This window comes from Neovison vison, chromosome X, assembly GCF_020171115.1.
Source record: "Neovison vison isolate M4711 chromosome X, ASM_NN_V1, whole genome shotgun sequence".
In the NCBI taxonomy this organism is placed as follows: Eukaryota; Metazoa; Chordata; class Mammalia; order Carnivora; family Mustelidae; genus Neogale; species Neogale vison.
In genome coordinates this window covers 99,832,704-99,850,707 of record NC_058105.1, presented here as the reverse complement: position 1 = coordinate 99,850,707, position 18,004 = coordinate 99,832,704, and the positions used below count along the sequence as shown (strand labels likewise).

The following is an 18,004-nucleotide window of genomic DNA, read 5'->3' as shown; positions in this document are numbered from 1 at the left end:
TCTCCCCCTCCAATCCCCCCCCTCCCCGCCACCTCACTTTTCCTTTCCTTCTCCTAATGTCCTCCATGTTATTCCTTATGTTCCACAAGTAAGTGAATAATTTACTTTCTCTGCTTGACTTACTTCACTTAGAGTAAAACGCAATCCCCGAAATGTCCTTTTTGCTATTCATTAGATGCCCCCATTCAGTTGAGTCAAGATACAAGTAGGAAAGGAAGAGTCCTTCATTCCTAGCTTATCCATGATCGTGGCTGCCAAATAACAATCAGAATCAAGTTTCTTTATCTGTCCTATGTTTTTTTTAAGAGGTCTTTTAAAAAAATATTTAATTAATTAATTTATTTGAGAGAGAAAAACAGAGATAGAGGGAGAGACAGAGATAGTAAGAGAAAGCACAGGCAGGGAGAAGAGGGATAGGCAAGCTCCCCGCTGAGCAGGGAGCCCAACACAGGGCTCAATTCCAGGACCTTGGGATCATGACCCGAGCTGAAGGCAGGTGCTCAACCCACTGAGCCACCCAAGCACCCCTGCCTTATGTTTGAGAATCTGGAATTAGAATTTCTGTAAGCCAATTCAATGGCATCCCATACTTCAGCCTCTAACATAAGAAAAGATAATTTCATGAATTAGATTTGCTAGAGCTATAATAACTAAATACTAGACTAGGTATTAAAACTGGCTTAAACAAAATAAATTTGTTTTCTCGAGCTAATTTGTGATCTAGAAGCTAGAAGTCTAAGATCAAGGAATTGGGAGGTTTGGTTTCTTCCAAGGTGTCTCTCTTTGGCTTGTAGATGGTTGCCTTCTCATCATGTCCTCACATCATCTTTCCTTGGGGTATGCACATTCCTGGTGTGTGTTTGTGTAACTGAATTTCCTCTTTTTATAAGGACACCAGTCATATTGAACTAGAGCCCACCCTAACAGTCTTATTTTAACTTAACTGCATCTGCAAAGGCCCTAACTCCGAATATAGTCACATTCTAAGATACAGGAGATCAGGGCTTCATCATTTCAGTAGTGGCCAGGGAAGAGTGGCCACACATTATTCACCTCCACAGGAACCAATGAAAGAACTCTTCTCCAAACCACCACATTAACAATTCTGTTCCATTTTTTTTTAGTCATAGTTTAAAAATTTTTGAAATCAGTTTTTCAAAAAATAAAGTATCCAAGTAGAAAGTGAATAGATTTCATGTTTGAAACTGGTTGATGACAAGTCCTGTTCATCTTGTACTCTTATTTAAAATTAAAATTTAAAATTTGTACTCATTTAAAATAAAGCACGATAACCAAAATAATAGCATGACTTAGGGTGTTAATATGTTTCTTAGTATCTCTTTGATTACCTGACATGGGCCGTTCCTACGGCCATGCTAAATATTAGAAATTATGCTGTGGGAAGCAGTAATGTCATACCACTCAAGTGATTAAAAATGAATCTCCCAGGATGAAATACTTTTATTGCTAAAATGAGGATTATGCTCATTTTACTCTCTTGAGAAGATTTTCTTCGAAGAAGGCAGGAAACCTCATAGCCATTAAAGCATTGTATAATTTCTGTATTTCAAATGAGAGATCAGTGCATAAATATTTCTAACACCTTTAATCAAAAGAGCAATCAAAATAGCAGTTTTAAAATGCACTGAATAAAATTTGAATGCTAAGTGCAACAAGACCATAGGAGATTTCAAAGGCAAAATAGTAATATCACACTTTGTCATGTTTCTCAGATAGTAAGCACAAAGTATTATCAGGGTTTTAAAAATTCTTTAAATAATGTATATCTCTCATAAAATATATAAATCCATAAAATTAATTATGTAAAATAAAATGTGCATATCCCCCCCCGATGTTTATTAGGGTTTTGACCTTGAAGAATGATAGCTGTAATAGAAAAAAAGTAAATATATGTGTGGTTAGTTTGTGTGGTTACCATATGGAAGTGGGATAAAACAGAAAGAGATAAGCTCAGCAAATGTTTTGAGTTTAGAATGTTTATCAACCTAATGAGTATCATCATAGTAGCCGGATTTCCTTGTCAGAAGATAGAAAAAAACTTACATGATTTCTCTCAGCTTTCTGCTAAATACCTATGAAGATGCTGAAATAAGCCTCTGGCAAGACTGAAAATTAAAACTGGCCGTAAACCTATTCCAAGAACATAGATGCACCTAATACAATGCCTGGATGAGAAATATAAAATACAGGCTTTGGGGCGCCTGGGTAGCTTAGTCCTTAAGCATCTGCTTTCCACGGGAAGCCTGCTTCTCCCTCTCCCACTCCCCCTCCTTGTATTCCCTCTCTTGCTTTCTCTCTCTCTCTGTCAAATAAATAAATAAAATCTTAAAAAAAAATAAAAATAAAGGCCATATGCTTGCTCTTGGATAGATCATGAATAGGCAAAAATATCAGCTATCCCAAAAGTATAAATGTAGGATGATTCTATTAAATGTAGTGTTTGCCACCCTATCCATTTCCTGGAGCTAACTGTTCATTCCAAATGTAGGAAAATTCTTTTAAAAAATGAGCTGGAGGAGGAGGCACTTAGTCCCACTAGAAAATAAAACCTGTAATTACAGCAATGTGGCACGTACAAATGAAGAGAAAAAAAGACTGAAAAAATCTAGGAAATCCAGAAAAAGAGTAAAATATGTATGGACATGCCATGAAGGTAGCATTTCAAGTCCGTGAATTTTTAAACAAGTGGTTTTGTATAATTAGCCTCATATAGAAAATCAGTAACATTAGATACGTTCTTCTTCATTTCATATATATGGATAAATTACAAATCGATCCAATCACTATAAAAATGAGAGCATATAGGTATTAGAAGAAAACACGGGTAGATTTTTTGTATGGTAGAAGTGAGGACAGCTTTCCTGTCTCTGCTCAAAGTGCTCCACAGGATAATGGGAAAACCACAGGAAGTAAAACTCATTTGTGAGATACAAAATGAACTTGATAAATTCTCGAAGTTCTTTTTGATGTTAAATTTCAGTGATTTCATGGAAGTGAATAATAGCACAGTGATTCTTACTATACAAAGATGGAATAACAGTGAAGGAGGCTTATGATCACTTCGGCAGAGAACTATCTCTACTTGTAGACCAGTAAAACGTTAGAGCCACAAATAGGCTACTGGAATTTTAAGTAAACGAACTTATCATTGCATTGTCTTTCCATAGTTTCGATTCAAAGATTATAAGAAAGCATGATGTTGGCAATGAATTACCCTTTCCGTATCTTTGTCTTGGCTCCTTATACCATCTAATGTGTAGGTTTTACTTTTAGTCACACTAAAAGCTATTTTTAGTGATAACATAGAATTTTATAAGGGTAAATGATCCTTTCTAAACTTGATTTCCTTGGGGATACGCGGAAGGTTTATTCCACCAGCTCTTTCTCTTTTTATTCCGATTCCAACTCTTTATCCTATCCTCTTGCTACTTTTATCCATTTGAATGCAATGATTCATTAAACCTCTAGAGTTCATGAAGACAAAGTTGAAGATGGCAGACACTGTTCAGATATCTTAAGCAACACTGTCTTCTTTGACCAGTTTTTGCACCAAATTGTCTCACTTGCTCCACCTCTAAAATAAGAAACATAGTAGCGTGTAATTTGCAGTGATTTTCCGAGATTGAAGTGGGGTATTGTGTGAAAAATACTTAGCACAGTGCCTGGCATGGAACAAATACTCAATACTTAATAAGTAGTATTCATATTAATTATTAACTATGATTAACTATGCTATGAGACAGAACATTTTCATTTCCTGAAGGAGTAAAATTTAAAATTTAAAAACATAAGAATTTTGAGTTGGGATATTTTGCACAGGGGCCATTTTCTAATCTTTTCTTAATGTTCTTAATGGTTTAGTACAGTGTTCCTGGCTGAGAAAAAATAGCTTCAAAAATCATTGATTTTTGTAACAAAGAATTTAAATAACCAGAATATAGTCAATAATCTCTTCTTTTCTTATAAAGAAATAGTGTTACTCTTCAAAATAAAGGAAGACATCCTTCCCTCAGAAATCCTCACTGCTTTAAATAGCCAGAAGCTCACCATGCTTCCAGCCTCTCAATACTTGTCTAATAGGAAGGACACATTGTTTTTCCAAGTGTGGCCGCATGACCATGTGCTTCTAGAAGGAATAAGGAGCTACTTAAACATGCAGCTTTGGGGCCCCAGCCCAGACTGAATAAGTCAGAATGTATAGGTGGAGCTTAGCAGGCTTTTGTCTAACAAGTTTTGCAGGTGATTCTTATGTAACAGTTGAAATTTTTCAATTTTATTAGAACACAAGAAGATGCTGTCAGTTTTTCTGTCTTCTGGGGTTTACAACCTGGAGTGGATCCCCCTTTCTTTCACAAATAGTCTTTGGCTTCCCTCCTGGATCAATTGAAAAAATGAACAATTTACTGGTAATAATTTTGGTACTACTCCAAGCTGAAACCTGGAACTGTTATTGTCTAGAAAAAAAAAAAATACAAAGTATTAAAAGGGCCAAAAATTGCTGTACTTTGTCTTTTTGCAAAATGTAGCTGAAGACTTGGGGGGCACCTGGGTGGCTCAGTTGTTTAAGCATCTGCCTTCTAGCATAGCCTGGGGCTCCCTGCTCAACCTGGAGTCTGCTATTCCCTTTCCCTTTGCCCCTCCCCCATCTCATGCTCCCTTGCATGCTTTCTCTCTCTCTCTCAAATAAATGAATAAATAAAATCTTCTAAAAAATGTAGTAAGACTTGGAAAGACTCATGGGTTTTATGGTTCTTTTATCATTCTGGGAAACCCAAACCATCACTTCTCAACATTTCCTCATCCCTTCCAGCCTCATCAGGAGAAGCTTCTTGCCTCAGGATAAAATGTGTTTTTAATAGGGTTTTTGGCATTTAAGGAAAATTAGTGAAGCCAGTGAAGTGCGCTTATAATTTAACGTGAAGCATTTTCTAGCTCAGAAGTGATTTTGAAAAACTGATAATAAAGGAATTAGGAGATTATATTCAGCTGTTAAAATTATATTTGTATAAGACTAATGAATCATAGACCTGTACCTCTGAAACATAATATATGTTGATTTTAAAAAAGAAAGAAAAAGAAAAAAATTATATTCTGAAAATGTTTACCACATTAAAAAAATTTTTGTGTGTTTTTTACAGGAATCGCATTGCCTCCTAAAGGAACTATAGATATCCCAGTGTTATTTATGCCTCACATTATGAAATTACAGAGAACAATGGTCATTGTTCAAATGATGAGGGCGAACAGAGAAAGTTGGCCTATTGACAATTTTGATGAATTGAGCACAGAGATGAAAAGGTAACTTTTAAACAAGGACGTTGAATGAAAATGATTTTGACTGGCGCTGGCGTGATCCCTTTCTTTTCTATGTTATGCAATGTAAAGTTCATGATTTTATATTCTCTGAAGTGTTGAAATTTAAATGTTCAGAAGAGGAGAATACATTCGTTATATGGGTATAGTACATATCATTTGACGTTCAGAGGGATTTGAAGTTCAGAGTGATGAACAAGTCAACCTTAAGTATCAGGTCAATGAATCAGAATCAGAGACAGGCAAAGGGACTCCTTCTGACTGGGAAAATAGCTCCTGCTGAGACAACAAATAATGAATCTCTAGAGAACAACCTGAAGCAGCCTATCTTGGCAGACTATAGGACTGGTGATGCTTTCACCAAGTGACGGCCCTGTGCCAGGTGGGGATGACGCCCTGAGGAAACGCCACCATGACTACTGCCATTAACTGTGTCCCTACCAGGATGCGCTTCACTGAAACTTAAGCAAACTCCGATGATACAAAATGTATTTGTTTTCTCTGCTTTTATAGTTTCATTAAATAATGATCGAGAGGTCTTAATTTAAAGGGAATTCTTACTTTGTCCTATGTGTGGGTATTTCTTCTCCATATTTAAAACAATTCTGTGAGCCCCCTGGTGTCCGTTCTGCCATGATGTTCACCATTCGGACAGTCAAGACTGCCTATGTATTTGTGGTCCCAGTGTAAAATGAAAGGGAGGGAGCCCTTGTTCAAAAATGGTTGAGAGTTTCAAGACAGTTACAGTGGTGTATTAAACAAGCATGGAACAATTCTATATGTGGGGTCCTTGTGCTGTTCGTTGCACAAGTGCTCGTGAAGCTAGTCATGCCTACTGTGTCTTAGGTTTCATTTTAACAAGGAAAGCCCATTTTCAACAATGACCAGACCCATTTTGTACCATTGCTCTTGTCTTGATGGTATATGATAGACTTAGAATATTTTGACAAGCGCCCTCTTTCTTTTACTGATATCCCCCAAAAGTAAATTCTGTGTCACTGTACTTACCAGTATTTTTTATCTTTTGCATTTTGCCCGTCCAATTTAGAATAGAACCCATATGAACTGCATTACCGCTGATAAATCACATTTTAGTCTCATCAATAAATGCCAATACGAACTTTTAAAAGCAGGGGAAAAGTTCTTTATTTTTCACTTACATCTCAGGATCATTGTGTTACATTTTTGTTTGTGATAATTTCCCAGGGCTTGCTTTGAAATGTTCATAACATTTACAGAAGATGTTTTGTATTTCATAGTTTCTCTCTATGAAAGTTTAAATTTATGAGCTCTGCTAAAATACCAGTAAGTTAATAATGAATATTCTCTTTCATGCTAATATTGAAAGTGTTCCTGTTTTTGTTTACTCTTCCTAATTTAATTTCTCATTAGAACCATGGGAATAGAAAGTGGAGAAATCCAAGAAATACACTGGAAATACCCTATTCTTGGGCTTCCACAGGCAATAAGCCCTAAATTCCCTCAAGGTACGTACATTTTGGAGTCAGAGAACACGAAGATTTTAAGTGATCTTAGAGGCTCCTTTAATCCCATCTTTTCTTGTACAAGGAAGAGAACTAAGGTCCAGAGGAAGTAAGTCATGAAGTGACAGAGGAGGTGGGAGTGCCAGGACTGAATCTGGTCTCCTAATCATAAGTCCAGTGATCTTTCCACCAAACCACACCATTTCCTGTTGTTCTTCCCATTGGTGAAAACCTCAAAATCAGCTAAGATAGAAATATCAGGGATGCCTGGGTGGCTCAGTGGGTTAAAGCCTCTGCCTTCGGCTCAGGTCATGATCTCGGGGTCCAGGAATGGAGCCCCGCGTTGAGCTCTCTGCTCAGCGGCGAGCCTGCTTCCCCCTCTCTGTCTGCCTGCCTCTCTGCCTACTTGTGATCTCTGTCTGTCAAATAAATGAATAAAATCTTTTAAAAAAGGATAGAAATATCATTAACGTCATACCCCTTGATCTCTCATTCTGTGAGGCCTTATTGAACTGCTCTAGGTCTGTAAGATTCCCAGGTACTTTGGTTCTTAGATCACACTTATTTGCCAGATTCCAGCTTCTGTGTAACTCTAAATCTCATCCAAGAACTATCCTATGGGGACACTGTTGTCCCAGACACTAAACTTGTATGATGTCCTTCAGAAACCAGTCAGAATGTACTGAAGTTTTCACAGAGGTTCACTTCACTACCATACACAAAACGTAAAATCCCTACTCTTAAAATGCCTTTCTTTTTCTCAGCGACCCCTCTTTTTCTTTCCCCGATTCCAAACTTCTCTCAAGTTTCTATGTGTTTTCTGTCCTCAGTACTCTTCTCACTTCTTCTGCCCTCCTTGATCTTCCCATTTTCTTCCCAGAGTCAGCCTGAGAAATACAATTCCTCTTGGCTATCCATAAAGCTACTTCCTACCAGGCCTTACGCATAGCTCTTCATAACTGAGGAACGCTGAATTGCTCAGCCCCACAAAGAGATAATCACTTTGGAGCCCCTCTCCTAAGCAATACAGATGACCTGAAAGAAGTCTTGAAATTTTCAATTTTTTCTTCTCCTTCCAGTACCAGTGTTTGGTAGTGAAGCAGAGTTAGTCCTTTACTGGCATATATTGTGTCACCACACCTCAAAAGGAGAGAAAAATAGTAAGTTTGACTCATGGATAACGGTATTTCCCCAGATCCACTGAAGGCCAAGGTTACATATTGCTTTATGTCGTTTGATTTGAAAACCCACATATCTAGCTGTACCTTTGACAGTAAATGTCATTTGTCTTACTTGAAGTATTTTTGCTCTTAAGTTAAAAAATTATCAACACATAAATGTTTCAAATATACTAAATTATCTTCTGAATGCCTCACAAACATGCCAAAATGATTCTTTTATTTCCTTCTGGAAGATAATTGTTTGTATACTTTCCATAGAGCCGAACGGTTCAAAATTTATAATACAGTCATCTGATCAAAGTGATATAATAAACCCTAGACGTTACTCTGTTGAAATACTAACAGCAACATTGCTCATGCAGACACAGTTTTGTTTTTCCCAGTTTAAAGATTTAAAGCAGATTTTTTTCAGTCTGAAACAAAGCCCATGAAAACAAAAAACGTAAATTTCTTGCAGCATTTTCTTCAAAGAAAGTTAAACATGCTGCAGAAACAAAAAGCCATTTTCTATCAAATCACGTCTCTTGGTAATTATTCAATTTTTAAATTAAGTATGAGTTCTGTAAATAGCCTGTGTTGCTTTAGCACAACCCAGTAATAACATCAGTGTTCTGAAACAGATTGTGTACTAGTTATTAAATCATTTTAGCAGAAGTCTAAAGCCTATCCTAGTAATTATTTTTGCCTACCGATGCCCTTGAGAAAAAAATGAGTACAATTATATAAATACATATTGCTTTCCTTCTGTACAGTCCATCCTTCATTCTTATGAACACATCAGAGAGAACCTATTGCTTTCCCTGCTCGACTGCATCACCTTTGATGCTTACTGTTTCTCTTCTGTTTTTCTGTGTCTGTCACTCAGGTTATTCTTAAACCCAGGGTACTTGTTGTTCTGTGAGCCACCTTTTCTTTGTGTGTATTCCTATCTGCTCCTATCCGTTGGGGCAGATAATTGGAAAAGGTCACACTATGAAGACAATGGAATGTGAATCCATTGTAATTGAGTAATCCGTGCACTGCCAGGGCACTAATTTCCGAAGGAGTTAGAGGACAAGACCAGTGACATGATACTAATTGTAACTTTGATCACACTAATTTCCAATTTAATGCTTTAAGACTGAAGCTAATTAAAACCAGAGAAGCCTGTACATTTTCCTCAATCATTTCAACCCTCTTAATTTACATCTTGTATCTCCCTACTTACTCTAAGTTCAAAATGTTCAATATCAACCTGTAAGTTTTAGAATTAAAAATAAATTTATGTTAGATATTTATAAGTGTGGTGCATAATTAGAAAAAACATAAATCTGAGGTCATTATCTAGTTGTGCAGTTTAGATGAATATATTAATATTAATGTCACCACAGTACAGTATAATACATTTTAAAAGCTTTTTTATATTGATTTCCCTTTTATCCCCCATTAAATTTATATTTATGTGCATTTGAATTGATAAAAATATAACATCTAACATATATATATAAATATAAATATATTTATATTTAACATATATATATCTAACATATATATATAAATATATATACATGCTTTTTAAAAGGTTTATTTATTATTTTTTTAGAGGGGAGGAGGGGCAGAGGAAGAAGGAAAGAGAAAGTCTCAAGCAGACTCCCTGCTGAGCGTGGAGCCGGACATGGGGCTCCATCTCGTGACCATGAGATAATGGCCTGAGCCAAAAATCAAGAGTCAGACGCTTAACTGACTGAGCCATCCAGGTGCCCCAAGAATCTAATGTATTTTTGAGAAAAATTATATTTATTCATGTGGGCTCTAGTGTACTTGGCGCATGATATTATAGAGCTAATGCCAAAGGAATTCATTGATAACTCGTTTGTATATAGAATTTTTATAGAAATGATATTTTGGTTTCTCACAAGATCACTGACAACTTCTGTTCTTAATATAAGAAAACATTGAAATTTAATATATATGTAAAAATATATAAATATTCAGGGGCACCTGGGTGGCTCAGTCAATTGAGCATCCAATTTTTGGTTTTAGCTCAGGACATGATCCTAAGATCAAGCCCTGCAGTGGGCTTCAGCCTTGCATGGGGCTCCCCGCTCAGCACAGAATATTCTTGAAGAGTATCTCCCTCTGACCCTTCCCCCACTTGTGCTTTCTCTCTCTCAAATAAATAAATAACTCTTTAAAAATATATATAAAGTTTTAATGCTGTATATTAAATTAATATTATAATCAAATTTTAACATTAACATTAATTTTAAATAATTCATTACAATTTTACCTTTAACTGTTAGTGTACTTTGTAAATTGAAAAGCAATTTACAAAAGAAAATCAAAATATTCTACTGAGATAATTTAAATATGAATTTTAAAGTGCATGTGAATAAAGAATAGGAAATATTTTTGAAGTGTTAATACAAAATAAATGTTACAGAACTTATTTTTTTAAATTATTAGAAAGTATTTGCTGTAGTATTACCGTGTAAGTAGAGTTTGGTATTTGCCACAATAAAAATAAAACAGATAGCTGAAAAACTCATGTGTTCCTGACCACCAGTTGAATTATTGATATGACTGACTAGGTGAGTTCCTAAATCAAATTTTACATCCTAATGTAATCTTCTGTAATCTAGTATATATCTTCTGGGTTAATCTCTGTCATGCTTTTTTTACATATTATTCAATATTATTTGTTTCTAAATGTCAATGTATATAGATACTGCATGAGTGTGTGTTATGCAGACACAGTAAGTCAAAGTATGTGAAAGATTATTTTTCATGACATAATTCATTTTCTTCCATCTTAACTGGAAATATTTCTCTCCTGCAGTTGTCATTAAATGTCAGTCCAGGAAGCGGGTAGAACAGGAGGTGGAAGTCACGCTGGCTGGTCATTTTTTTGGAGAAAATCCTATCTTAGATGCGACAGATTTTGTAGTGATTCCAAAAAAATACTCATGTGATTCTTACGAAGGTATTGATGGTAAGAGAACCACAGTCATGGATTTAAAAAATGATAATAAATAAAAACTCAATTCCCTTAAATTGCAAGTTGCTGATTCTTCAGTTACACAAAAAGTCCACACTCAATATGTTTCAGCCACAATATATGCTAAAGATAGAGCTCAACAAGTGTTTAGTGATGTTTGTTCTCTTCATATAGTGATTATTTCCAAAAGGAAGACAACTGTAGTTGTTAATGGATTTGTGAGAATAGGTTATGATTCTGTCATCAGTGAGGAGAGAAAAAGCTGTAGTAACTCATTTCCACATCCCTTCACTTTTAATCTCTTCCTTTATTCTCTCTTTCTGATTTAAGGAATATGATTGAAACCATGTCTTGCAGCTTTAAATTCAGAAACACAACCTTGAATAAAATGTTCCTTATTTAAAGAAATTGAAAAAGTGACATAAATTAGAAGCAGCCCCCAAATAAATTCTGTATAATAATCCCTCTGGCATTTAAAGTCTTAAAACTTGTCAACAAGTTAATATGAAGACCTGGCAAAATCAAATCCCGGCAATGCAAAGTTTAGTTTTCACCTGTCTTCCAGATGAACTGAGGTAGAATGGCCCTATTTCACATTGAAAGGGAAATTTCCTATGGCAGTGTTTTATTAAAACCAAGGGGAAGAATCAATGTTTATGTGTTATTTAAAAAAACAAATGGACCACAAAATTAAGTATGAAATTCCTGCAGAAACAAAGTTTCTTCCCTAGTTTTCTCATTCATATCTATAGTTTTTTACCTTGATCTTAGTATTATTATCTTTGTGTCCAATTTAATTATTTCAGTGATAAAAGAATATAAATGACATATAACTGAAGAGAGAGACGGAATATATGAGTATAGAAAGAGTATATAAGAGTAAAATAGTTAATTTTTTTTATAATATTGGCTATTTCTATTAAATAAGAAATGCTCATTTTAAACAATTCCAGAAATTTCTGAAGTGATCCAGATAGCCACCCTCAACTCAAGTCAGTCTTATTTGGATGGTTGTTACAACTTAATAAATTTGATATATACAGTCTTGTGCTTCCAGCCACACCTGAGGAGTGGAAACATGCTAGAAATTTAACCAGCTCTTTTAATCCAGACCAAATAACCATGATATGCAAGACAGGCTTATTTCTCATTCTTTCTTTTCTTTGTTTCTTTCTTTTTTCTTTTTAAGAGTTTATTTATTTGAGAGAGAGAGAGTGAGTGAGAGCATGAACAGAGGGAGCAGAGGGAGCAGACCCCCCACTAAGCTGGGAGCCCAACAAAGCACTCAATCGCAGGACCCTGGGATCATGACCTGAGCCGAAAGCTGACATTTAACCAACTGAGCCACCCAGGTGCCCTTCGTTTCTCTTTTACGTGAAAGCCTGGATTTCCAGGTCCAAGGAGTGTGGTGCCTCTGTTCCTTAGGCCATCCAGGGACGCAGGTTCCTTTTCTCTTGTTGCTCCACCATCCCCTGTGCTGTCTTCATCTGCCTGTCAGTTGAGGACTCACATCTGCAGTGGAGAGCAGGCGGGTTCCCTTTAAAGCCGTGACCTGAAGATGCACCCATCATTTCTACTTGCATCTCGTTGGTCAGAACTCAGTCACATGGACACGTCTAACTGCAGTTGAAGCTGGGAAATGTAATCTCTTTATCCAGGCTGAGATTAAATTTGGGTCCTTTCTATTACTAAAAAAGAAGAAAGGAAAAAAATAAATATTGGGAAGACAGTGAGCAGTCCCTGCCGTGTTTTATTTACTGTGGACTGATAAAATCTATCCATGGTCAAGCCATCTAAGAGTACTTACTAAAAACTTATTATACATTAAATATTTTTCTGGGCCTGAAAACTAATATCCCCCATATCTCTCCTACCACGAAACTCATGTCCCCACTCTAAGATAGAGTTTCAGTCGCTCTCTGGGCAGCGAGTCAAATCCCCCTCTTTCTCTTCATTTGTTGAAGCTGTAATATGTAAAGCTGGGGAGTATTTTGTTTGTTTATTTGCCTTTCTCTGCATGCCTGCTTTTCTCTCTCTGCATGCTTGCTTTTCTCTCTTTTCCAGCCCACTTTCTCTGCCTACTCATCACCTTAGACACATGGCTCAATCATGACTTTTCTGGACACCCCTCTGTGTCTTCCAAAATAGATCATTCAAACTAGGGTTTTGTTTCTGCAAGTAAGCATTCTGAAAGTAAATACAGAAGAGGATGTGGAAATAATAAATATTTCCTAAATGAATTTTAAGAATGTCAGAACAAGCTCCCCCATACATTCTCCTTATATGATGTGGAAGGTAATATTTTAAGAACTGGAGATGGAATTGTGAAATGAATACCTATGTTACATGTATCCAATATACTTCATAAAATCTTTGGAATTACCAAAAACGTGGTTCACACTAATTATTGTCTTTTTATTGACTAGCTCGATATTGATGATATGAATTGTGTGAGTTAAGGAAATATTATTGAGTTGCACAGTGAGATATTTCATTTTTAATTATGTTAACTTATTCTTTCTTTTTTCTCTTTGATTGAATTTTGGTTTTGTAATTGCAGAAATGCCAACTTAATCATAGACTGCTTAAATTGATAAAAAATGAAATAAACTTATGTGAGGAGAGGGGAATTCTATTGCAGCTCTGTTCGATTATTCTTTATTTTAAAGAATATCTGTTCATAATGAAATCAGACTGATGGAGACCATCTCCATTTGTCTCCAAAATGTTATTATGAGTTTAATACAGATTTTACTTCAGTGAATCACGTAGTAGTGTTAGAGAAATGTGGGAATTATAATTTTTAAGTAAATGAAACCCTGCCAACTTTCTTTGCTTCAACCAATAGACAATACTAAAGGGAATTCCGATTGTCTATGCAGATCACAGATAAAAATATCTGTGTAGATTAACCTCAGAGTTCAAATGTATAATACAACTGTCATTTTCCAGTGATAAATAAATGTAAGCACTTTTTATTGAAATGGGACGTATTTTCACAAGCAGCCAACTTATAGTAAATGTTCCCCACTAAATGTCCAGTACCTTTCTGAAATGAAATAATTGTTTTGTGTGTCATCCTGCTGTGCTTAAGTGAGTTGTAATAACTGAGTGTTCAAACCTTGATTTCTATTTGAAATCTATCCTGTTGAAGGCAAAATGATGTTTCTGTGACATTGTAAAGGAAGGTTTAAAAAAAAGCTCATATATAGGAACCATTTTAATATGTTCTTGCTACATTAATTTTCTTATACCTTTGTTAGGTTGCAAGCTAAAGAAATTATAATTGTGATAATAGAAATTGATTGAATGTATTACCAGAAAAAAAGTCCACTTCCTTCTAGATAAGCAGGGTCTAAAAGGAATCTGCCAATATCATTTTGGGAGGTTTGAAAAACATGTTAAGAAAATAGCTCTTGAAAATACACCTTTTGATATGGCCCATAATTCACTGCTTCATTACTTTTTATGATGAGAAATAACAATAATATTGAAAAGAACAATTTGGAAGGTTTGCAGCCTTCTGACTTCCAGTGATTCCCTCTAAAATAGCTTTTCTGTGCTCAGTGCTATCAAACTCAAGAAGTTTATCTACTTTTTGGCTAAAGACATTTTAATTTGTGAATGTTTCTGTTCTGAAGCGTGTCCTATATAGAAGTAGATTTGTTCAGTCCCCTCCCAAACTCAATGTATTTCTCTTTCTTTATGGTACCTGAATATTTGAAAAATCCATTAACCTCTCCTTTGTCTAGGCTCCTTAAAGGCACCTAATAACTTGATTCCTTTCCCTACCCATAATCCCTTCTCACCTATTTCTTTAGGGACACGTCTGACCACAAAGTCTGAATACTAGTTTAGTTTTCAGCATATGCAAAGGCAAACCAGCTCTCTTTCCCTGTGTGTGTAATTTAATTATAGTTTACCCAACATGTTAAATAGTGTTCAAAGAGTCATGCTGTTCCTGCCAGTTTTGCCTTCCTATGGTCTCTTAAATCCATTTTGGTGAAAATTAAAGTCTCTTAAATCCATTATGGTAGAAATTAAAAAACTCTGGCTTGGACTGTGATGGGGTTTTAGGTGTGATCACTAATTAAACCCTTATATTCCCTCATCTAGGTTTATGACCAAATGAGAAGCAGATTAGAAGTAAGGCAGATGGGAATCAAAAGGTTACCTCTATTAATTATAAAGGCGAACTGAAAAGTGATTTGGTAGTATGGACTCATTAGGACTTATTAGTACCTTCCACTAAAATGAAGTGCTTTCACCCCAGACTAGCTAGTTTTAGACTCTTGGCAGGAACAAAGAATGTACACATGAAGGAAGAGGGGAAAGTGCGCATTCTGCATTCAAGACATTAGGAAAGAAAAAGGTCTGCTTATCTGCTCACATTCCATTCCTTCACCCATGTTCACAGATCAGGTGTGTTGCTTCCCCTTCCCCTGATGGCAAGTCATAATTGAGGAGGCAGATTGATGCTGAGATTTTTTTCCCTCCTATCCTTTTCCTTGGGTATGCCCCCCTGTTTAAACATGCTAAGTAGGAGATCATAATCCCAACACTCCCTTCCCGTCAGTCTCCCTTTATCTTTATCATCTTTCCCCGAGTCCAAAAACCCTTACCAAGCCTCATTAGATGATAATGCCAGGACCTCTCTGCCCTCCTTCCACCCTGACTCCTCACACACACCATTGAGTTAAGCAGGGTTGATCACCTTGCGATTCTTTTCATTCAACAACAATCTTGCAAGCATCTTTGCTGCCAGATACTTTGCTTAGCCCCAGAGATAAGAAAATGACTAAGACACGCAGACTGTCGTCAAGGAATTCAAAGAACATCTGTCCAGTGTGTCAGATTCATGCACCAGCAGTATGTAAATCAATTGGTATTGCAACACTGGAATAATATTATATGAGGGTATTTAGACTGTATTTTGCAATGTCCCTTCTATAAGATTACAAATTATTCTGTGTGGATATAATCTCCCCCATAATGGTATTTATTTCTCCCTATGTAGCTTTTAGTCTATGTATTCTTTCTGCCTTCCTGGGGATTAGTGTAGTGACTATCTCTATGAGACTTTTTCTATGGGAGTGGTTTTATTGTTTAACTGCATATCAGATTCATGCCTCTTCCTTTTATTTTCCAGATGTTCTATAACTTGAGGCCATTGTTTATTGATTAATCTGTTATCTTTTCTGTGTGTCTGGTTTGCTAATTTACATGTCACATTGGTCTCTTTTCCGTCATCTTGCTGTATGTTGTTTGCATGTCATATGTAAATTCTCCTGCCCTGTTTGGTCTGTAGTCACAAACAGCTCCTGAAAAACCTGTCATTGATCCTTCCATGATCCTACCTTGGCCTCCAGATTTGACCCGTTCCTCTGCTTTTGTTCAATTTACTTTCTTTGCTCATCTCACCCTGCTAAGGCTTCTATCTTAACTGTTCTAAGGAGACCACCCTGAACAAGACTGCCTTCAACCAGTCTGCCTAATCCTGTGGTCAGATTTGTATCCTCAGGGAGCCCTCAGCCATTCAGTAACATTAACCTTTTGACCCAGTTGATGGACTTCCTGCTCTTATTTTTCATGACTAGTCTTATTATTTACGATCTCGTTGCTTGTTTCTCCTCCACTTCTCCTGTTGACTCCTCTTCTTCTGACCCAGATCTAAATGTTTTAGTGACCAAGGACTCTGCCTCGAGGGCCACGACACCATTGGCGGTTATGTCCTGCACGTTTCCGGAGGCTGCTGCGAATGGTATCTTCTCAGCAATTGTGCTACTTGACCAGCCTCATATCCTAAGTTGTGCAGTATAAACCCAGAAACCTAGGGTTCTTTCACTTGATCTTTTTAGGGCCTTGAGAAAATTACTTTACCTCTCTATATACTTAGTTTCTTCAACTGTAACATGGAGATAATAATGGTATCTACTTCATAGGATATTTCTGAGGATTAAACATGTAAATGCATGGAATCCTTAGAAAGCGTATGGTTCTCAGGATGTGTTCCATGAATGTTAGACCTTATTGACATTCAAAGCTCTAGATGGGTATTTTGTGACAGTGATGTATTAGGATGCCCATCTTCAGTCATGAACAAATGATGTTTTATAATGGAAACATGGTCCTCTCAATGTCATTCAGTGGGTTTTCTCATTAATACATAAAAGAATGTTCTATGAAAAAGAAAGTGCAAAAATATGGTGCCTAAATATTGGATGGAGATTGAAATTGGAATTTAATCTAATTGCTAAAAGTTCAAATCAAATATTTATGTTACAAGAAATCCCTTTATCTTTTCTTTTTGGTATCTTGTTTCAAATAAAATGTGTAAAAAGAGCACCAGATGTGAGGCCACTTTCTTCCTTTAATTTTTCATTTTGTAGTTTACTGTACTTATAGTCATAGCAGAAGAACATGCAGTTATTTTAAATTAATCAAAATGTCTGTTCTGTTAAATGACCTTATAAAACTGCAGTAAAAACATGTCAGTGAAATGCCCCTTCAGAAAGTTTGCAGCTTTATTTTTTTTTATTTTTTTAAGGTTTGCAACTTTATTAAAAAAAAAATAGCAAGAGTGCTTCATTCTTCATTACCTGTTCAAAGAAAATAGCTATAGTGAGTTTATCCAGCCTTCCCTGTTTCCCTTGAATACTTTGCTGTCTTCGTCTGTATCAGATTTGTCTCCAGCATTCCATTCATTCCTTATGTGATTATGATATTCTAACAAATGTGCATGTCTGTTAGTGAAGGGGGAACTGCAGAAATTTAGGGAAACAACATGAATAACAATGTTCATCATTCTTTGATAGTCATTTCTCTATAATTGAGACCTTTTTGCTGTGTTTGCCTTGACATGTGTTTTACAGATTAAAATGTATATGGTATAATAATAATTTCAAAGTATATTTTGTAAATTAGTTTGTTATAATTCAGTACTTTTTGATTATCATATTTAGTCAGGTGTTCTCCCTTTTTTTAAAAAAATAACTGATATTCTTCCACATTGAATAAAATTCAGTCAT

General features: G+C 35.9%; 1 protein-coding gene across 1 annotated transcript in view; it reads left to right on the top strand.

Moving 5' to 3' along the window:
• Positions 1–18,004, top strand: part of CFAP47 (cilia and flagella associated protein 47) — a 515,984-nt gene that overhangs the window by 448,558 nt on the left and 49,422 nt on the right. Inside the window, exons 59-61 of the mRNA XM_044235156.1 lie at positions 5,160–5,319; positions 6,727–6,821; positions 10,818–10,970. Of these exons, the coding sequence (XP_044091091.1) occupies positions 5,160–5,319; positions 6,727–6,821; positions 10,818–10,970 (408 nt within the window). The remainder of the gene's footprint in view (positions 1–5,159; positions 5,320–6,726; positions 6,822–10,817; positions 10,971–18,004) is intronic.